General features: G+C 43.8%; 2 protein-coding genes, 1 long non-coding RNA gene and 1 pseudogene across 4 annotated transcripts in view; all 4 read left to right on the forward strand.

Moving 5' to 3' along the window:
- Nucleotides 1-22,586, forward strand: part of LOC139364864 (myosin-10-like) — a 252,191-nt gene that overhangs the window by 222,702 nt on the left and 6,903 nt on the right. The gene's annotated exons all lie outside the window — the stretch shown is intronic.
- On the forward strand, nucleotides 1,325-5,102 carry LOC139424156 (myosin heavy chain, embryonic smooth muscle isoform-like). The gene is made up of 5 exons (XM_071175846.1): nucleotides 1,325-1,342; nucleotides 3,232-3,440; nucleotides 3,724-3,832; nucleotides 4,741-4,904; nucleotides 5,015-5,102. The coding sequence occupies exons 1-5, from the start codon at nucleotides 1,325-1,327 to the stop codon at nucleotides 5,100-5,102; spliced, it is 588 nt and encodes a 195-aa protein (XP_071031947.1).
- LOC139364865 (uncharacterized) lies at nucleotides 6,136-21,308 on the forward strand. The gene is made up of 2 exons (XR_011626508.1): nucleotides 6,136-6,350; nucleotides 21,218-21,308. It is a non-coding gene; the product is annotated as an uncharacterized lncRNA (long non-coding RNA).
- Nucleotides 16,548-21,308, forward strand: LOC139424157 (myosin heavy chain, embryonic smooth muscle isoform-like; annotated as a pseudogene).

A 22,586-nucleotide genomic window follows, 5' to 3' on the forward strand; every position in this document is an offset into this window, starting at 1 on the left:
ACTAATGAATGTATTTGTAAGGCATGAACACAAGATAACTCTGAGTACCACACCGAATTATTTAAAACAAAAAGCAGAGCTCCGAGATAAGAGTAGGTGTGTGGGTGTGTGTGTGTGTGTGTGTGTGTGTGTGTGTGTGTGTGTGTGTGTGTGTGTGTGTGTGTGTGTGTGTGTGTGTGTGTGTGTGTGTGTGTGTGTGTGTTTTACCCGAGGAGCTTGGTGTTGTCTTCACCCTCGTCTGTGCAGCTCTGCTCCCCCAGTTGGGTGCTACTCTTGCTGAACAGGTTGGGGAGGCGAGCCATGGCTTCCCGAGACCTGACCAATGGCCTGGAGGAAGAGAGACAGGGTAGAGGCCTCAGTAGCAGTAGCTCAACACCAATCGGTCTGTTTGAACACTGTTTTAATGTACAGGCATACAGATATTCCTTACCATGTCATGGTGTGAGTGACCACTCTTATGTAGAGTTGAGTGAGATGAAGGTGGCTATTGTATACAGTACTTACCTCTCCAAGGAGACAGAGGAAGCCTTCAGGTCAATGGAGGCCTCTGCAGAGAGAGACCGAGAGACGGAGAGCGGTAAGAGAGAAGCTTTGTCAAAGATGAATTGAGAAAAGTAGCACCAAAAAATGGCACCCGTTTACAGACCTGCAATGCCAACAAATAGGGGTACCATTCTCTTTGTCTGTGGAACAACTGCCCCCACCTCTTTGACCTCAGAGCTCATAAGATCTCTGTAAAGACACACAGACATATGCATTAGGTTAGCTATATGATATTGGCTTTTTTATTTCAATTTAATGGTGTTGGTTGGCATGAAATGTGATATCAGGCTGCAGTACCTGGCAGTTTCATTGTCTTTGTTGGTCTCTCCATGCTGGTCCAGGGGGTTTGGAGAGGAGGACTGGGGGGCAGGGGAGGAGACGTGGGTTGTGGAAGAAGGGCAGGCAGGACTGGGGGGAGTGGCAGAGGAGGATAACTGAGTTGAGACAGCCAGGGAAACAGAAGAAGCACTAAAAGGGGAGGAGGTCTGTGATCCTTCCACTGAAGAAGAAGAAGAAGAAGAAGAAGAGAGATGACATGTGGAGAGAGGAGAGGGAACAGAGGCCGAAGAACTTGGAGAGAGTTGGAGGGGGTCTGACAGGGGATCCAGGGGGTGAGGGGGGTGAGGGAGTGCCGATTGGTGTTCGGCCAGACAAGGGGTCGAGGGGCGTCAGAGATGTTGTAGACGGTTTCAAATGGAAAGAAGAGACAAAGGAAGAATCAAGTTGGTGGTGATCCTTTACGTTCTTCTTCTCCCGGTTTTTCCAAACTGACGCAGTTACCATGCTGGCATCCAATGACGTCAGTTTGGGTGGGATTGGGAACGGCGATGGACAGCGGCTCCCAATCCCGAGGCGAACTCTGCACTTCTTTTTCTGTTTGGAGAAACATTATATATGTTATATTTGAACTAGCAGCAAATGTCACACCCAAACCACATGATCTGACCATAAAATAAAGAACTCGTCGCCCAATCATATTGAATTCTGTATCATAGGCTAACAAATAGCAAATATACATGTTTAGAAAAATAAAACCATTGTAACCATACAGTTATACCCTCTGTCCCAAATCCTGCCATTTGGCACAAATAAATATACAATGAAACACCTAGGAATAGCTGAAAAGAATAGAATATACTCTAAATTGTAACAGAATTAGACAAATTCTAGCCCAGAATTGACACATACCTTTTTACAGCAACACAAACATCCCATTTCAGTGTATTTGTAGACTGTGCCTTATTTTACAGAACATCAAAATATGTTGTCCATTTCACATTGTGATGTCATAAACCAAATTATGATGCGCCTGTCTACGCGTTACCAGCATAAATAGTAAACAAATCACACACACCAAAATGTTGAAAAATAATTTACAAAATTAATTCATTGTGTATTCAGAGTTATTCCTATTTCATAAAATATACAAAATAACTAGGTTCTTGCCAATACACCTGTTTTTTATTGAGAAAACATTGGGTTATCTTTCTCCCACGCTCCCTGGGCCACTGACGCGTGATTGTATGGGATATGGGAAGAGGCTAGGACATTCGAAGTAACGTTACTGTCTATCAGAATCAAAACAACTTTTATTGGCCAAGTGGCCTACATTCACACATTCACAGAATTTGACTCGATGAATTGGTGCTGCCATTAATAGACAAACGTAAAGGCACATTTACAGCCTATACAATATACAGTAAACATAAAACATATTTATTAGCTTCTATCTTCTTAAGATACTTTAGAGTAACATTTTATTATTGTCAGGTTCTGACCTTAGTTCCTTTGTTTTGTCTTTTGTTTTAGTATGGTCAGGGCGTGAGTTGGGTGGGTTATCTATGTTCGTTTTTCTATGATTTTCTATTTCTGTATTTGGCCTGATATTGTTCTCAATCAGAGGCAGCTGTCAATTGTTGTCCCTGATTGAGAACCATATTTAGTTAGCCTGTTTTCCTTTTTGTTTTGTGGGTGGTTATTTTCAGTCTTTGTGTGTCTGCACCAGACAGAACTGTTTCGGTTTTCACTTTGTTGTTTTGTATTTTGAAGTGTTCTTTCATCATTAAATAAGATGAACACTTACCACGCTGTGCTTTGGTTCGCTCCTCCTTCCACCTACGAGGAGAATCGTTACAATTATGGAAAGTAAATGCATATTCCATTTCAGTTGACGCTGATCTGATACAGATCGAACATAGCTTTACAATGGTTGTTAGGAGGACCTTTGAAAAGGAGAGCTGCACACTCTAGCGCAGACTCAATAATTTGATAACCTAATATCCAACCTTTCCGACCGACAAGCTGTCTTCATCAGCGTATACTGTTAGGAGCACCTTAACACAGATGGATCTATTAATCTCTGACCGTACCTCATTGAAAAGTTGCCACTCTGCCTAGTGAATGTAAACTAAACAAAAATACTAACGTTAGTACATTTGTTGTATATTTGCTGTTCTGTAAACCCAGTTGGTCACTACCACACCAGTCACAACTGTCAACAGATCATGACATAAATGCAAAGCATCATTTGTTCTCGCAGAGTAGATTGTAGATCCTACTACCACCAGGGAACAATCCATTATTCAGCCCTACCATAAAAAGTACCCTTATCTCTCTCTCACTTTCCCCTCTCTCCTTCATTCCCTGTTTTCCTCTCTCCACCTCTCTCTTCCCCCTCTCCTCCCCCAGGTGGACACCCTGACCCTGGAGCTTGTGGCAGAGCGCAGCATGGCCCAGAAGAGTGAAAATGCGCGCCAGCAGCTGGAGAGGCAGAACAAGGACTTGCGGGCCAAGCTGGGCGAGCTGGAGGGTTCCGTGAAGAGCCGGTTTGAGGCCTCCATCACCGCCCTGGAGGCCAAGATACTGCAGCTGGAGGAGCAGCTGGAGCAGGAGGCTAAGTGAGAAACACAGCAACTCTCTTATAACAACTCCATACCTTATTAGACAAGGTGAAATAGGAGACCAAGACTCAGGAGGAGTTCATGAGGGTCTTAGAACAAGCTCAGCCCGTTGGAAGAGAGGTTCTTGAATGTGATCTAAATCTTAACGTGATCAATGTAATGAGTCAAAAGCAATCTTAAGAGATGTACTTGAAGATCTATTACTGACAGCCTTTGTTACAGTGCGGTTCCTGTGGTGCTCTAACTGTCCTATGACCTCATTCCTCTGTCCTCCTATCAGGGAGCGAGCAGCGGCCAATAAGCTTGTGAGAAGGACAGAGAAGAAGCTGAAGGAGGTGTGCATGCAGGTGGAGGACGAGCGCTGCCATTCCGACCAGTACAAGGAACAGGTGGGGGAGCTTGTCACGGAAGTTTGTACGTCCCAGATATTAAAGCTACAATATGTAATTTTTTTGGAGACTTAACCAAATTAACATAGAAATTTGAGTTATAGATATTTAATTCTCATTGAAAACAAGTCTAAGAAGCGATAGATCCGTTCTAAGTGCTCCATTTCTATGCTTTGCGTTCTTAAGTTTAGTTTTTGCGTCTTTCACTTTCGGTTTTGTACAACAGCTGAAAATATATAGATTTTTGGTTATGGATTCTCTACACAATGACTGCTTGTTTTGGCACAAACAGAAATTAGGTGAATTCTGCATAGTCCATTTTTAAGATGTTCCACAGCTAAAGAAGGATTTCTATCCAATTCAGTACAACTTGCAAAGGTGGGACAGGATTGGATAGGTGTGAAGATTTAGGATTGGAGTCTTTCCGAGAGGTTCTTGAATGTGATCTAAATCTTAACGTGATCAATGTAATGAGTCAAAAGCAATCTTAAGAGATGTACTTGAAGATCTATTACTGACAGCCTTTGTTACAGTGCGGTTCCTGTGGTGCTCTAACTGTCCTATGACCTCATTCCTCTGTCCTCCTATCAGGGAGCGAGCAGCGGCCAATAAGCTTGTGAGAAGGACAGAGAAGAAGCTGAAGGAGGTGTGCATGCAGGTGGAGGACGGGCGCTGCCATTCCAACCAGTACAAGGAACAGGTGAGGAGCTTGTCACGGAAGTTTGGACGTCCCAGATATTAAAGCTACAATATGTAACTTTTTTGGAGACTTAACCAAATTAACATAGAAATTTCCTACAGTAGGTTAATTCCAGTAACCACTGGACCATAGGAATGCTGAGTATTGTAAGTATTAGTATTGACTGTTCATCATTGTTGATGTCTGTTGTGACACCTGGCTGGGTCAGAGTGAGAAGGCCAACTCTCGTATGAAACAGCTGAAGAGGCAGCTTGAGGAGGAGTCCACACGTGCCAACGCCTACCGCAGGAAGCTGCAGAGGGAGCTGGACGATGCCACTGATAGCAGCGAGGGTCTCAGCCGTGAGGTCAACACACTCAAGAGCCGCCTCAGGTATTTAGAGCCCCCCCCCCCCCACACACACACACAAACAGTTGTGTATATTGGCCAAATTGATGGTCCTCGTTACTAATACCTCTCCTGTCCCCCTCTGTCCCCTGCAGGCGTGGAGGCCCCATCAGAGACGCCAGCAGCTCCCCAACCAGAGTAGACGCGCTCCCTACAGCCAAAACCTTACCCCTGTCCTCCTAACCCCAGACACCAGCAGTGGACCCCACTACTCTGCCTTACCCCTCTATGGCAAGCTGCAGGGCCAAGCAAATCCATCACCTCCTCCGCCATTTGAATCAAACAGCCCTCTAGCTAGAATTAACCACTGTCATTTCAGCTGGTTTACTGGCACACAGGTGGACGACTGCACACAAGTCGGTAAAAACATGTGTCTTTCATGATTGTACAGTATTGGACCAGGATATGTAAAACAAAGCACAGCATAAGCGAGGGAATTATTTTTAAATGGTAGCCTAAATGACGATCCCACTGAATTTTTTTCATCAAAACCACCACTGTCATAGAGATACTGCAATCCACTTAGTTTAGTATAAAAATAACTATGTGACTAACTCTTTGGTAGCAGGTTTGTAGTGAATTAGATTGTACCACGCCATGTTGCCTCAGCATTCCCCCTATATATATGACCAGCAAAAGACCCTGTTAACTTTACCAATATAACCTTGTCCAATAACCCACCATTTTATATTTGACATATCAATCTACTTTAAGTGGTGTACGATAATGTGTGGAATTAGGTTTGTCAGACTTGGAGCAAAGGCCCTTTTTTTAGAAAGACAGACCAAATGTGTGCTTGACATACTATAATATTGCTATGTATAATTCTGGCTATTCAGTTATGTTTTCTGTACCATGTACAAAATACTTAACTCAAAAAGGTCTCTTTGACATCTCGTGTCACCTTCATTTCAATGCATTTCAAATGGCTGAATAATATTAGCATGATTTACAGAAGGGTAATTCATCTTTTATTGAAGTTTTATTGAGTGTTAGAGCGTTGGTTTTAATTCAGTGGTTCAGGGTAGAGCAATCAATCAATTTGAATATGCACACTTGTTGATGCCTTGATTATTAAATGTTAAACATAAATGACCATTTTGTAAATGACTAATTACATATTTGAGGCCTTTATTATTATTTTAAGCCAGAACAAATTGGGTGAAAAAAGGTTTATCTGTTTCTTTTGAAAGACACTTCTCAATAAAGACATGAGGGGGAAAAAAGTGTATAGTGTTTGAACCAGTTTCATAGCTTTAGTGTCATATTATACCATAAGCACCTCTCCCATCGTGTTGGTGTGAACCAGTGTTATAACATAATGATTTATGGAGCCTTCTGTCTGCCAGGCAGAAAGTAGAATTTCATTGGGTTCAAAGCTTTAACATCCTGAAGGTTGTTATTATTAGTGGACTGGCTGTTGATGACCAGGTATTCATTATCTCCTTTTATTTCTAGACTTTTTTTGTTGTTGTTGTAAAAGACCAATAAACATATCCATTATAGAAAAAAAATGTTTTTCTTCTATATTTCTTGTACAACACATTGATGTCCTCTTAGTCTTTCCCACAGTAGTTGTGGGTCAAGACTGTCTCCAAACTGATATGTGATGTATGGTCTATGTTACATTGCCATTCATTGTTCCATTACTTCATTGTATTTGTGGTTACATTAAAACCCTGAGGGAGTGTGTAGATAGACTGTGCACAGACACACAATATTGTTGTAATATTAACTTTTTCCTCTTTTTACCCAACATGAATGAATGATAGAGATTGCCTCTTATTCAGTGCATTCAGATCGTATTCACACCCCTTGACTTTTTCCACATGTTATGTTACAGCCTTATTCAAAATTGATATAAAAAATCATCAATCTACACACAATACCCCACAATGACAAAGTGAAGACAGGTTTTTAGACATTGTAGCAAATTTATACAAAATAAAAAACAGAAATACTTGTACAAGGTTTGGAACGGAACACACCTGTCTATTTATTTTATTTATTTTTGATTTCACCTTTATTTAACCAGGTAGGCAAGTTGAGAACAAGTTCTCATTTACAATTGCGACCTGGCCAAGATAAAGCAAAGCAGTTCGACACATACAACAACACAGAGTTACACATGGAGTAAAACAAACATACAGTCAATAATACAGTATAAACAAGTCTATATACGATGTGAGCAAATGAGGTGAGATAAGGGAAGTAAAGGCAAAAAAAAGGCCATGTGTCAAAGTAAATAGATTATAGCAAGTAAAACACTGGAATGGTAGATTTGCAGTGGAAGAATGTGACAAGTAGAAATAAAAATAATGGGGTGCAAAGGAGCAAAATAAATAAATAACATAAATACAGTAGGGAAAGAGGTAGTTGTTTGGGCTAAATTATAGGTGGGCTATGTACAGGTGCAGTAATCTGTGAGCTGCTCTGACAGTTGGTGCTTAAAGCTAGTGAGGGAGATAAGTGTTTCCAGTTTCAGAGATTTTTGTAGTTCGTTCCAGTCATTGGCAGCAGAGAACTGGAAGGAGAGGCGGCCAAAGAAAGAATTGGTTTTGGGGGTGACCCTAGAGATATACCTGCTGGAGCGCGTGCTACAGGTGGGTGATGCTATGGTGACCAGCGAGCTGAGATAAGGGGGGACTTTACCTAGCAGGGTCTTGTAGATGACATGGAGCCAGTGGGTTTGGTGACGAGTATGAAGCGAGGTCCAGCCAGCGAGAGGGTACAGGTCGCAATGGTGGGTAGTATATGGGGCTTTGGTGACAAAACGGATTGCACTGTGATAGACTGCATCCAATTTGTTGAGTAGGGTATTGGAGGCTATTTTGTAAATGACATCGCCAAAGTCGAGGATGGTAGGATGGTCAGTTTTACAAGGGTATGTTTGGCAGCATGAGTGAAGAATGCTTTGTTGCGAAATAGGAAGCCAATTCTAGATTTAACTTTGGATTGGAGATGTTTGATGTGGGTCTGGAAGGAGAGTTTACAGTCCAACCAGACACCTAGGTATTTGTAGTTGTCCACGTATTCTAAGTCAGAACCGTCCAGAGTAGGGATGTTGGACAGGCGGGCAGGTGCAGGCAGCGATCGGTTGAAGAGCATGCATTTAGTTTTACTTGTATTTAAGAGCAATTGGAGGCCACGGAAGGAGAGTTGTATGGTATTGAAGCTTGCCTGGAGGGTTGTTAACACAGTGTCCAAAGAAGGGCCAGAAGTATACAGAATGGTGTCGTCTGCGTAGAGGTGGATCAGAGACTCACCAGCAGCAAGAGCGACATCATTGATGTATACAGAGAAGAGAGTCGGTCCAAGAATTGAACCCTGTGGCACCCCCATAGAGACTGCCAGAGGTCCGAAAAGCAGACCCTCCGATTGGACACACTGAACTCTATCAGAGAAGTAGTTGGTGAACCAGGCGAGACAATCATTTGAGAATCCAAGGCTGTCGAGTCTGCCGATGAGGATGTGGTGATTGACAGAGTCGAAAGCCTTGGCCAGATCAATGAATACGGCTGCACAGTAATGTTCCTTATCGATGGCGGTTAAGATATCGTTTAGGACCTTGAGCGTGGCTGAGGTGCACCCATGACCAGCTCTGAAACCAGATTGCATAGCAGAGAAGGTATGGTGAGATTCGAAATGGTCGGTAATCTGTTTGTTGACTTGGCTTTCGAAGACCTTAGAAAGGCAGGGTAGGATAGATATAGGTCTGTAGCAGTTTGGGTCAAGAGTGTCCCCCCCTTTGAAGAGGGGGATGACCGCAGCTGCTTTCCAATCTTTGGGAATCTCAGACGACACGAAAGAGAGGTTGAACAGGCTAGTAATAGGGGTGGCAACAATTTCGGCAGATAATTTTAGAAAGAAGGGGTCCAGATTGTCTAGCCCGGCTGATGTGTAGGGGTCCAGATTTTGCAGCTCTTTTAGAACATCAGCTGACTGGATTTGGGAGAAATGGGGAAGGCTTGGGCGAGTTGCTGTGGGGGGTGCAGTGCTGTTGACCGGGGTAGGAGTAGCCAGGCGGAAAGCATTGACAGCCGTAGAAAAATGCTTATTGAAATTCTCAATTATAGTGGATTTATCAGTGGTGACAGTATTTCCTATCTTCAGTGCAGTGGGCAGCTGGGAGGAGGTGTTCTTATTCTCCATGGACTTTACAGTGTCCCAGAACTTTTTGAGTTAGTGTTGCAGGAAGCAAATTTCTGCTTGAAAAAGCTAGCCTTGGCTTTTCTAACTGCCTGTGTATACTGGTTTCTAGCTTCCCTGAACAGCTGCATATCACAGGGGCTGTTAGATGCTAATGCAGAATGCCATAGGATGTTTTTGTGTTGGTTAAGGGCAGTCAGGTCTGAGGAGAACCAAGGGCTATATCTGTTCCTGGTTCTAAATTTCTTGAATGGGGCATGCTTATTTAAGATGGGTAGGAAGGCAATTAAAAAAAATAACCAGGCATCCTCTACTGACGGGATCAGATCAATATCCTTCCAGGATAACCCGGCCAGGTCGATTAGAAAGGCCTGTATAAGAAAGGTCTATATAAGGTCCCAGTTCACAGTGCATGTCAGAACAAAAACCAAACCATGAGGTCGAAGGAATTGTCCTCCATCATTCCTAAATGGTAGGAGTTTGGAACCACAAAGACTCCTAGAGCTGGCCGCCTGGCCAAACTGAGCTATCAGGAACCTGATGATTGAACTCTTTGGCCTGAATGCCATTCGCCATGTCTGGAGGAAACCTGGCACCATTTCTACGGTGAAGCATGGTGGTGGCAGCATCATGCTGTGGGGATGTTTTTCAGCAGCAGGGACTGGTAGACTAGTCAGAATCGAGGGAAAGATGAACGGCACAAAGTACAGAAAGATGCTTGATGAAAACCAGCTCCAGAGCGTTCAGGATCTCAGACTGGGGCGAAGGTTCACCTTCCAACAGGACAACGACCCTTAGCACACAGCCAAGACAACGCAGGGGTGGCTTGGGGACAAGTCTCTGAATGTCCTTGAGTGGCCCAGCCAGAGCCCGGACTTGAACCTGATTGAACATCTCTGGAAACCCGAAAATAGCTGTGCAGCGATGCTCCCCATCCAACCCGACAGAGCTTGAGAGGATCTGCAGAGAAGAATGAGAGAAACTCCCCAAATACAGATGTGCTAAGCTTATAGCGTCATACCCAAGAAAACTTGAGGCTGTAATCGCTGCCAAAGATGCTTCAACAAAGTACTGAGTAAAGGGTCTGAATACTTATGTAAATGTGATAGTTTAGCTTTTAGTTTTCTTTAAAAATTTGCACAAAAAAAATCTAAAAACCTGTTTTTGCTGTCATTATGGGGTAGATTGATGAGAAGAAGAAAAAATAAATTAATCCATTTTAGAATAAGGCTGTAACTTAACTAAATGTGGAAAAAGTCAAGGGATCTGAATACTTTCTGAATGCACTGTAGGTACATTTATTCACTACCATGTACAGTAAAAGAACATTAATTGCACTAGGTCGGTGAGATGTTTTATATTTATATAATTGTAAACATACAGTAGATGGCCTAGAGTGGGTACATGCTTTGTGGTGTAAGCTGTTTATTCTGGTGGTCTAGGGCAGCCTGGTGGTCTAGGGCACCCTGGTGGTCTAGGGAAGCCTGATGTCTTGGTGGTCTAGGGCAGCCTGATGTCCTAGGATAGTCTGATGGTGGTGTAGGGCAGCTTGATGGTGGTGTAGGGAGGCTAGATGGTGGTGTAGGGAGGCTTGATGGCGGTGTAGGGAGGCTTGATGGCGGTGTAGGGAGGCTTGATGGCGGTGTAGGGAGGCTTGATGGCGGTGTAGGGAGGCTTGATGGCGGTGTAGGGAGGCTTGATGGCGGTGTAGGGAGGCTTGATGGCGGTGTAGGGAGGCTTGATGGCGGTGTAGGGAGGCTTGATGGCGGTGTAGGGAGGCTTGATGGCGGTGTAGGGAGGCTTGATGGCGGTCTAGGGCAGCCTGATGGTGGAGTAGGGCAGCTTGATGGTGGTCTAGGGCAGCTTGATGGTGGTCTAGGGCAGCTTGATGGTGGTCTAGGGCAGCTTGATGGTGGTCTAGGGCAGCTTGATGATGGTCTAGGGCAGCTTGATGGTGGTCTAGGGCAGCTTGATGGTGGTCTAGGGCAGCTTGATGGTGGTCTAGGGCAGCTTGATGGTGGTCTAGGGCAGCTTGATGGTGGTCTAGGGCAGCTTGATGGTGGTCTAGGGCAGCTTGATGGTGGTCTAGGGCAGCTTGATGGTGGTCTAGGGCAGCTTGATGGTGGTCTAGGGCAGCTTGATGGTGGTCTAGGGCAGCTTGATGGTGGTCTAGGGCAGCTTGATGGTGGTCTAGGGCAGCTTGATGGTGGTCTAGGGCAGCTTGATGGTGGTCTAGGGCAGCTTGATGGTGGTCTAGGGCAGCTTGATGGCGGTCTAGGGCAGCTTGATGGCGGTCTAGGGCAGCTTGATGGTGGTCTAGGTCAGCTTGATGGTGGTCTAGGTCAGCTTGATGGTGGAGTAGGGCAGCTTGATGGTGGTCTAGGGCAGCTTGATGGTGGTCTAGGTCAGCTTGATGGTGGTCTAGGTCAGCTTGATGGTGGTCTAGGGCAGCTTGATGGTGGTCTAGGGCAGCTTGATGGTGGTGTAGGGCAGCTTGATGGTGGTCTAGAGCAGCTTTTTGGTATTCTAAGGCAGTTGATGGTGGTGTAGGGCAGCCTAATTCGATTCATCTGATGTTTCTTGGTGTGTGGTAGGTGCTACTCCAGGTAGTCCCTGAGCGCTGTGCCTCTCCCTGAGTTTAATGATGGGTTCTCCTGGTGCTTCTCCTGGTAGTGAGGTGCCTGGTCTCCTTCACCTGCTCCACTAGAATGAGAAATGACAGCGAGATCTTACATGTACATACAATGTGTCAGGATCGTCGTAAGAAGTGGTGGCTAGATGATGTTTTAATTAAAGAAAGCACTGAACACTGAATACAAAACAATAAACGAATGAGAAGCTGTAATAAGAACTGTGCTGACACAAGCAACTAACATAGACAATCACCCACAAAATACCCACAGAATATGGCTGCCTAAATATGGTTCCCAATCAGAGACAACGATAGACAGCTGCCTCTAATTGAGAACCAATCTAGGCAACCATAGACGTACAATTTACCTAGAAAGGAAAACAGCCCCATAAACATACAAAAAACCCTAGATAAGACAAAACACATACAAAATCACCCATGTCACACCCTGACCTAACCAACATGACAAGGAAAACAAAGAATACTAAGGTCAGGGTGTGACACAATGTCTGAAAAATAACACATACAGAGGGATTACAGGTGAAAGGGATAACTCTTAATGCGTGGTCAATTAATCATCTTTCTAGCTTTGGTAAAACCTTTTTTTTTTCTTGATGACTGATTGTCGTCATTGACTCCATTTGTGACATTCTTCTCAAATTTGTGGCCTAGAGCCTTACCTGCAGACATAGAACAGGATGTAGGCAGTCTGTGCAATCGCCTTCAGCACAGTGGCCTCATCTGTCCTCAAGACATGTGCGTCATCCAGGCAGAGCCACCCACTGCCACGGCTGTCCAAAACATCACTGATGTAGTGGCCTGGGGAACAAGGGAAACAAAATAGAGTGTACATTAAGCTTTCAGAATTGTGTGTGCGTGCCTGCATACCTGCGTGCCTGCATACCTGCATACCTGTATACATGTTGTCTCCCAGATGTGAGATCACACTTGACAATTTGTAGATGTTGTCTGGCTGGTGTCTCTGTAAGGAAACACATTTAATAATAGGATTGTTATTTTGTCTACAGGATAGGGGTGCCTTCTATAACTGCCTTATCTTGATCCGCCCACTATCTCAACTGGATCTAATTATCTGTTATTTATTTTTCTCTCTCTCTCTCTCTCTCTCTCTCTCTCTCTCTCTCTCTCTCTCTCTCTCTCCTCACCACAGCGGCTGCCTGCTGCTTTTCCTCACTGTCAGCTGGTTTCTCTAGCTGTTCAGAGGAATTTGAAGCTGGTGGGGGTATATCAAATATAGTGTAAATACAAACCAGAAAGTGAAGTGGAAACCTATCAACAAATATACTTTTAACTTCAGCTTCCGACTTGCTTTCCTCAACAGTCCTGTTTCATGAGAGGGTATTATGCATGATGTCAGTAACACAATGTCCTACCTGGTCTATCAAGGGTGCCTTTCGGGGAGTTTGCAGGTTTGTTGTCCATGTTGTTTTTCCCCAGGGAGCTTGCCCTGTGTAAATTGATGGCATTGAAAATAAATATCTAGTGTGTGAAAATCATGGTGTGTGTTGGCTACTCAATGTGCAATGTCCCCAAACAGAGTGTAAACCAACCTGGCTCCATACTGGACATGGGCTGTCTTCCCACATACGGCTGGGAGGGTTATTTCTGCAGGGATGGACATGGGATCATCCACCTTCTCTGGCTCCCAGTTGCCTGCAGTAAATCGCTTGATATGAAGCATTAGGACCCTGCTCAGAGACAGGCAGACAGGCAGGCAGGCAGGCGGGCGGGCGGGCGGGTGGGCGGGCGGATGGACGGACGACCAGGCAGGCATTCACAGACACAGACGACCAGGCAGGCATTCACACAGACAGACACAGACGACCAGGCAGGCATTCACACAGACAAAGGAATCAGTATTGTACTCAAATCAATAACCCAGTTTGGTGAGTTAGATCAGGACTGTCAATTGTAATCTGAGATGATGATGGGGGGACTCACCGGGGCAGCGTGAGGAAGTGCCTAGTCACAGATGCCATGCTGCCTGAGCACACCCTGCATGCACACTCTAACGCAGATGGCTAGGTGACAAAGGATAGCAATACAATTACGAACATTATGACATTAATGATAGTGTTCCTTGACATACTAACTCTTGGTTTAAGCTAAGTGCTGACCTTAAAGTAGAGGTCCAGGCTGTGTGGCAGGTAATGGCTCAGGCTCAGGGACAAGTGATTGTAATCCTCCTGACCATACACTATAACTCCACAGCTTCAGAAGTACGGAGAGAAATGCATCAGCTATCCAACACAAACCTTTTGATCCCTCTACACACTATCTTAATGCTTTACCTCTGTATCCTGCATGTTATGCTGACATTAAACCTCCTCACAAATGTGATGACGACATCAAGGTACACCGTATACAAATGACAGCTGTTACCTGGTGCAGGTACGGGAAGTCTTCAGCTTGAATTCTAACTGCTTCACGGGGCAGGTGTATGGCTCTGGTGAGCCCTTTAATGCCATACCCTCCTCCGTCAGCTGAAAGAGGAGGAGCAACACACATTCATGGGCATCCTAAGAGAAGAATGGGAAAGAAGCAGAAAATACATCAACAACTACAACTGAAACAGAGCTGAGGAAAAACACTGTCACTTGTCCCAGGTTTATTGTTAAGTGAGTCTTTTAGCAAATAATATCTTACCTGTTCATAGTCTTCCTCATAGTCCTCATTGACAACGGAAAGACAGCGCTTGACTGTTTGAAGGATTTTCTTATTTTCCTTGTTCTTAGCATTAACAGTGCCTCCAGAAAGCCTGGCCTGATGTAACTCGGCAAAGCAGCTGTGGAGGGAGACAAAGAGCATGCATTCAGGTTTCACTCTCTCACCTTGGCCACAGATTAGCTCTGTGCTTCTACTTTAGCCTCTGATCAAATATGATTCAACTGATTCCTGACTGTGACAGGAAATCATCTCTGGTGTTAATCAGAAGCTGAGTTGGGTGTGGTTTTATCTTAAAAATCATATGAGACACTGAGTGTACGAAGGACAATATATATCCATCCATCCATCCATACCTACATTCATACATAGATAGATAGATAGAGAGAGAGAGAGAGAGATAGATAGAGAGATAGATAGATAGATAGATAGATAGATAGATAGATAGATAGATAGATGGATACATACATACATACCACAGGAGGTTGATGGCAACTTAATTGGGGAGGACGGGTTCGTGGTAATGGCTGGAGCGGAATCAGTGGAATGCTATCAAATACATCAAACATATGGTTTCCATGTGTTTGATGCCATTCCATTTGCTCCATTTCAGACATCATTACGAGCCGTCCTCCCCTCAGCAGCCTCCACTGACACATACATTGAGGCGGAACTTGTGTACTGTAACTATAAGCGTCTAGGTGGGTGGGTCAGTGTGTGTACAGGTGGGACAGGAGGGTGAGAGCGAGGCTGTATACCATAGCAGTTTAGAGGAGGGGGAGGAACTCCAGATGTTCTGCTGTCTCAGGATGTCTCTGCAAAATGCTGGCAGCCCCAGCAGGCACTGCAGAGCAGAGTTCATGAAGCAGGTGTTGCCAATATTAGGCAACCTGTGGGAAAGAAGCCATCAGTTACACACTAATATCTGAACTGTGGACCAAAGGTAAACTAATGAATGGATTTGTAATGGATTTGTATTTAAAACAAAAAGCAGAGCTCAGAGATAAGAGTAGGTGTATGTGTGTGTGTGTAGATGTGTGTGTGTTTACCCGAGGAGCTTGGTGTTGTCTTCGCCCTCGCCTGTGCAGCTCTGCTCCCCCAGCTGGGTGCTACTCTTGCTGAACAGGTTGGGAAGGCGAGCCATGGCTTCCCGAGACCTGACCAATGGCCTGGAGGAAGAGAGACAGGGTAGAGGCCTCAGTAGCAGTAGCTCAACACCAATCGGTCTGTTTGAACACTGTTTTAATGTACAGGCATACAGATATTCCTTACCATGTCATGGTGTGAGTGACCACTCTTATGTAGAGTTGAGTGAGATGAAGGTGGCTATTGTATACAGTACTTACCTCTCCAAGGAGACAGAGGAAGCCTTCAGGTCAATGGAGGCCTCTGCAGAGAGAGACCGAGAGACGGAGAGCGGTAAGAGAGAAGCTTTGTCAAAGATGAATTGAGACAAGTAGCACCAAAAAATGGCACCCGTTTACAGACCTGCGATGCCAGCAAATAGGGGTACCATTCTCTTTGTCTGTGGAACAACTGCCCCCACCTCTTTGACCTCAGAGCTCATAAGATCTCTGTAAAGACACACAGACATATGCATTAGGTTAGCTATATTATATTGGCTTTTTCATTTCAATTTAATGGTGTTGGTTGGCATGAAATGTGATATCAGGCTGCAGTACCTGGCAGTCTCACTGTCTTTGTTGGTCTCTCCATGGTGGTCCAGGGGGTTTGGAGAGGAGGACTGGGGGGCAGGGGAGGAGACGTGGGTTGTGGAAGAAGGGCAGGCAGGACTGGGGGGAGTGGCAGAGGAGGATAACTGAGTTGAGACTGCCAGGGAAACAGAAGAAGCACTAAAAGGGGAGGAGGTCTGTGATCCTTCCACTGAAGAAGAAGAAGAAGAAGAGAGAGATGACATGTGGAGAGAGGAGAGGGAACAGAGGCCGAAGAACTTGGAGAGAGTGGAAGGGGATCTGACAGGGGATCCAGTAGGTGAGGGGGGTGAGGGAGTGCCGATTGGTGTTCGGCCAGACAAGGGGTCGAGGGGCGTCAGAGATGTTGTAGACGGTTTCAAATGGAAAGAAGAGACAAAGGAAGAATCAAGTTGGTGGTGATCCTTTACGTTCTTTTTCTCCCGGTTTTTCCAAACTGACGCAGTTACCATGCTGGCATCCAATGACGTCAGTTTGGGTGGGATTGGGAACGGCGATGGACAGCGGCTCCCAATCCCGAGGCGAACTCTGCACTTCTTTTTCTGTTTGGAGAAACATTATATATGTTATATTTGAACTAGCAGCAAATGTCACACCCAAACCACACGATCTGACCATAAAATAAAGAACTCGTCGCCCAATCATTTTGAATTCTGTATCATAGGCTAACAATTAGCAAATATACATGTTTATAAATATAAAACCATTGTAACCATACAGTTATACCCTCTGTCCCAAATCCTGCCATTTGGCACAAATACATAGACAATGAAACAACTAGTAATAGCTGAAAAGAATAGAATATACTCTAAATTGTAACAGAATTAGACAAATTCTAGCCCAGAATTGACACATACCTTTTTACAGCAACACAAACATCCCATTTCAGTGTATTTGTAGACTGTGCCTTATTTTACAGAACATCAAAATATGTTGTCCATTTCACATTGTGATGTCATAAACTAAATTATGATGCGCCTGTCTACGCGTTACCAGCATAAATGGTAAACAAATCACACACACCAAAATGTTGAAAAATAATTTACAAAATTAATTGATCGTGTATTCAGAGCTATTCCTATTTCATAAAATATACAAAATAACTAGATTCTTGCCAATACACCTGTTTTTTATTGAGAAAACATTGGGTTATCTTTCTCCCACGCTCCCTGGGCCACTGACGCGTGATTGTATAGGATATGGGAAGAGGCTAGGACATTCGAAGTAACGTTACTGTCTATCAGAATCAAAACAACTTTTATTGGCCAAGTGGCCTACATTCACACATTCACAGAATTTGACTCGATGAATTGGTGCTGCCATTAATAGACAAACGTAAAGGCACATTTACAGCCTATACAATATACAGTAAACATAAAACATATTTATTAGCTTCTATCTTCTTAAGATACTTTAGAGTAACATTTTATTATTGTCAGGTTCTGACCTTAGTTCCTTTGTTTTGTCTTTTGTTTTAGTATGGTCAGGGCGTGAGTTGGGTGGGTTATCTATGTTCGTTTTTCTATGATTTTCTATTTCTGTATTTGGCCTGATATTGTTCTCAATCAGAGGCAGCTGTCAATTGTTGTCCCTGATTGAGAACCATATTTAGTTAGCCTGTTTTCCTTTTTGTTTTGTGGGTGGTTATTTTCAGTCTTTGTGTGTCTGCACCAGACAGAACTGTTTCGGTTTTCACTTTGTTGTTTTGTATTTTGAAGTGTTCTTTCATCATTAAATAAGATGAACACTTACCACGCTGTGCTTTGGTTCGCTCCTCCTTCCACCTACGAGGAGAATCGTTACAATTATGGAAAGTAAATGCATATTCCACTTCAGTTGACGCTGATCTGATACAGATCGAACATAGCTTTGCAATGGTTGTTAGGAGGACCTTTGAAAAGGAGAGCTGCACACTCTAGCGCAGACTCAATAATTTGATAACCTAATATCCAACCTTTCCGACCGACAAGCTGTCTTCATCAGCGTATACTGTTAGGAGCACCTTAACACAGATGGATCTATTAATCTCTGACCGTACCTCATTGAAAAGGTGCCACTCTGCCTAGTGACTGTAAACTAAACAAAAATACTAACGTTAGTACATTTGTTGTATATTTGCTGTTCTGTAAACCCAGTTGGTCACTACCACACTGTTTTCCTCTCTCCACCTCTATCTTCCTCCTCTCCTCCCCCAGGTGGGCACCCTGACCCTGGAGCTTGTGGCAGAGCGCAGCATGGTCCAGAAGAGTGAAAATGCGCGCCAGCAGCTGGAGAGGCAGAACAAGGACTTGCGGGCCAAGCTGGGCGAGCTGGAGGGTTCCGTGAAGAGCCGGTTTGAGGCCTCCATCACCGCCCTGGAGGCCAAGATACTGCAGCTGGAGGAGCAGCTGGAGCAGGAGGCTAAGTGAGAAACACAGCAACTCTCTTATAACAACTCCATACCTTATTAGACAAGGTGAAATAAGAGACCAAGACTCAGGAGGAGTTCATGAGGGCCTTAGAACAAGCTCAGCCCGTTGGAAGAGAGGTTCTTGAATGTGATCTAAATCTTAACGTGATCAATGTAATGAGTCAAAAGCAATCTTAAGAGATGTACTTGAAGATCTATTACTGACAGCCTTTGTTACAGTGCGGTTCCTGTGGTGCTCTAACTGTCCTATGACCTCATTCCTCTGTCCTCCTATCAGGGAGAGAGCAGCGGCCAATAAGCTTGTGAGAAGGACAGAGAAGAAGCTGAAGGAGGTGTGCATGCAGGTGGAGGACGAGCGCCGCCATTCCGACCAGTACAAGGAACAGGTGAGGAGCTTGTCACGGAAGTCTAAAAAGCGATAGATCCGTTCTAAGTGCTCCATTTCTATGCTTTGCGTTCTTAAGTTTAGTTTTTGCGTCTTTTACTTTCGGTTTTGTACAACAGCTGAAAATATATAGATTTTTGGCTATGGATTCTCTACACAATGACTGCTTGTTTTGGCACAAACAGAAATTAGGTGAATTCTGCATAGTCCATTTTTAAGATGTTCCACAGCTAAAGAAGGATTTCTATCCTATTCAGTACAACTTGTAAAGGTGGGACAGGATTGGATAGGTGTGAAGATTTAGGATTGGAGTCTTTCCTACAGTAGGTTAATTCCAGTAACCACTGGACCATAGGAATGCTGAGTATTGTAAGTATTAGTATTGACTGTTCATCATTGTTGATGTCTGTTGTGACACCTGGCTGGGTCAGAGTGAGAAGGCCAACTCTCGCATGAAGCAGCTGAAGAGGCAGCTTGAGGAGGAGTCCACACGTGCCAACGCCTACCGCAGGAATCTGCAGAGGTAGCTGGACGATGCCACTGAGAGCAGCGAGGGTCTCAGCCGTGAGGTCAACACACTCAAGAGCCGCCTCAGGTATTTAGAGCCCCCCCCACACACACACAAACAGTTGTGTATATTTGCCAAATTGATGGTCCTTGTTACTAATACCTCTCCTGGCCCCCTCTGTCCCCTGCAGGCGTGGAGGCCCCATCAGTTTCTCCTCCAGCCGCTCGGGCAGGCGTCAGCTGCAGGTGGAGGGAACATCGCTCGACCTCCTATCCGACGATGAGGTGGAAAACAAGACCACGGATGCCAATGCCAACGAGACGCCAGCAGCTCCCCAACCAGAGTAGACGCGCTCCCTACAGCCCACACGCAGCATGGCCTCCGCCCCCACAAACCTTACCCCTGTCCTCCTAACCCCAGACACCAGCAGTGGACCCCACTACTCTGCCTTACCCCTCTATGGCAAGCTGCAGGGCCAAGCAAATCCATCACCTCCTCCATATGAATATACCGCACATCAAGCCTTGGATTCGTTTTTAACATCAATTGCAGATAATAGTGCATTTTTATTGCATAGGCGTCTGAGTGTGCATAGGCACTCAAAAACAAATAGCAGGAGTTTACCATAATTATGTTAAGCTACTTCCCTGGAACAGCCATTAGAATCAAACAGCCCTCTAGCTAGAATTAACCACTGTCATTTCAGCTGGTTTACTGGCACACAGGTGGACGACTGCACACAAGTCGGTAAAAACATGTCTTTCATGATTGTACAGTATTGGACCAGGATATGTAAAACAAAGCACAGCATAAGCGAGGGAATTATTTTTAAATGGTAGCCTAAATGACGATCCCACTGAATTTTTTTCATCAAAACCACCACTGTCATAGAGATACTGCAATCCACTTAGTTTAGTATAAAAATAACTATGTGACTAACTCTTTGGTAGCAGGTTTGTAGTGAATTAGATTGTACCACGCCATGTTGCCTCAGCATTCCCCCTATATATATGACCAGCAAAAGACCCTGTTAACTTTACCAATATAACCTTGTCCAATAACCCACCATTTTATATTTGACATATCAATCTACTTTAAGTGGTGTACGATAATGTGTGGAATTGGGTTTGTCAGACTTGGAGCAAAGGCCCTTTTTTTAGAAAGACAGACCAAATGTGTGCTTGACATACTATAATATTGCTATGTATAATTCTGGCTATTCAGTTATGTTTTCTGTACCATGTACAAAATACTTAACTCAAAAAGGTCTCTTTGACATCTCGTGTCACCTTCATTTCAATGCATTTCAAATGGCTGAATAATATTAGCATGATTTACAGAAGGGTAATTCATCTTTTATTGAAGTTTTATTGAGTGTTAGAGCGTTGGTTTTAATTCAGTGGTTCAGGGTAGAGCAATCAATCAATTTGAATATGCACACTTGTTGATGCCTTGATTATTAAATGTTAAACATAAATGACCATTTTGTAAATGACTAATTACATATTTGAGGCCTTTATTATTATTTTAAGCCAGAACAAATTGGGTGAAAAAAGGTTTATCTGTTTCTTTTGAAAGACACTTCTCAATAAAGACATGAGGGGGAAAAAAGTGTATAGTGTTTGAACCAGTTTCATAGCTTTAGTGTCATATTATAACATAAGCACCTCTCCCATCGTGTTGGTGTGAACCAGTGTTATAACAGAATGATTTATGGAGCCCTCTGTCTGACAGGCAGAAAGTAGAATTTCATTGGGTTCAAAGCTTTAACATCCTGAAGGTTGTTAATTATTAGTGGACTGGCTGTTGACGACCAGGTATTCATTATCTCCTTTTATTTCTTGTATTTCTAGACTTTTTTTGTTGTTGTTGTAAAAGACCAATAAACATATCCATTCTAGAAAAAAATTGTTTTTCTTCTTCTTGTGCAACACATTGATGTCCTCTTAGTCTTTCCCACAGTAGTTGTGGGTCAAGACTGTCTCCAAACTGATATGTGATGTATGGTCTATGTTACATTGCCATTCATTGTTCCATGACTTCATTATATTTGTGGTTACATTAAAACCCTGAGGGAGTGCGTAGATAGACTGTGCACAGACACACAATATTGTTGTAATATGAACTTTTTCCTCTTTTTACCCAACATGAATGAATGATAGAGATTGCCTCTTATACAGTGCATTCAGATCGTATTCACACCCCTTGACTTTTTCCACATGTTATGTTACAGCCTTATTCAAAATGGATATAAAAAATCATCAATCTACACACAATACCCCATAATGACAAAGTGAAGACAGGTTTTTAGACATTGTAGCAAATTTATACAAAATAAAAAACAGAAATACTAAGGTTTGGAACGGAACACACCTGTCTATTTATTTTATTTATTTTTGATTTCACCTTTATTTAACCAGGTAGGCAAGTTGAGAACAAGTTCTCATTTACAGTTGCGACCTGGCCAAGATATAGCAAAGCAGTTCGACACATACAACAACACAGAGTTACACATGGAGTAAAACAAACATACAGTCAATAATACAGTATAAACAAGTCTATATACGATGTGAGCAAATGAGGTGAGAGAAGGGAGGTAAAGGCAAAAAAAGGCCATGGTGTCAAAGTAAATACAATATAGCAAGTAAAACACTGGAATGGTAGATTTGCAGTGGAAGAATGTGAAAAGTAGAAATAAAAATAATGGGGTGCAAAGGAGCAAAATAAATAAATAACATAAATACAGTAGGGAAAGAGGTAGTTGTTTGGGCTAAATTATAGGTGGGCTATGTACAGGTGCAGTAATATGTGAGCTGCTCTGACAGTTGGTGCTTAAAGCTAGTGAGGGAGATAAGTGTTTCCAGTTTCAGAGATTTTTGTAGTTCGTTCCAGTGATTGGCAGCAGAGAACTGGAAGGAGAGGCGGCCAAATAAATAATTGGTTTTGGGGGTGACCCTAGAGATATACCTGCTGGAGCGCGTGCTACAGGTGGGTGATGCTATGGTGACCAGCGAGCTGAGATAAGGGGGGACTTTACCTAGCAGGGTCTTGTAGATGACATGGAGCCAGTGGGTTTGGCGACGAGTATGAAGCGAGGACCAGCCAGCGAGAGGGTACAGGTCGCAATGGTGGGTAGTATATGGGGCTTTGGTGACAAAACGGATTGCACTGTGATAGACTGCATCC

The sequence above is a fragment of the Oncorhynchus clarkii genome, chromosome 13 (genome assembly GCF_045791955.1).
Source record: "Oncorhynchus clarkii lewisi isolate Uvic-CL-2024 chromosome 13, UVic_Ocla_1.0, whole genome shotgun sequence".
NCBI classification, from domain to species: Eukaryota; Metazoa; Chordata; class Actinopteri; order Salmoniformes; family Salmonidae; genus Oncorhynchus; species Oncorhynchus clarkii.

Bases quoted from the DNA above. Each gene is read 5' to 3' on its own strand.
- LOC139424156 (XM_071175846.1), top strand. The intron at 3,441-3,723 runs GTGAGAAACACA...TCCTCCTATCAG, and splicing joins CAGCTGGAGCAGGAGGCTAA to GGAGCGAGCAGCGGCCAATA. The intron at 3,833-4,740 runs GTGGGGGAGCTT...TGGCTGGGTCAG, and splicing joins CCGACCAGTACAAGGAACAG to AGTGAGAAGGCCAACTCTCG.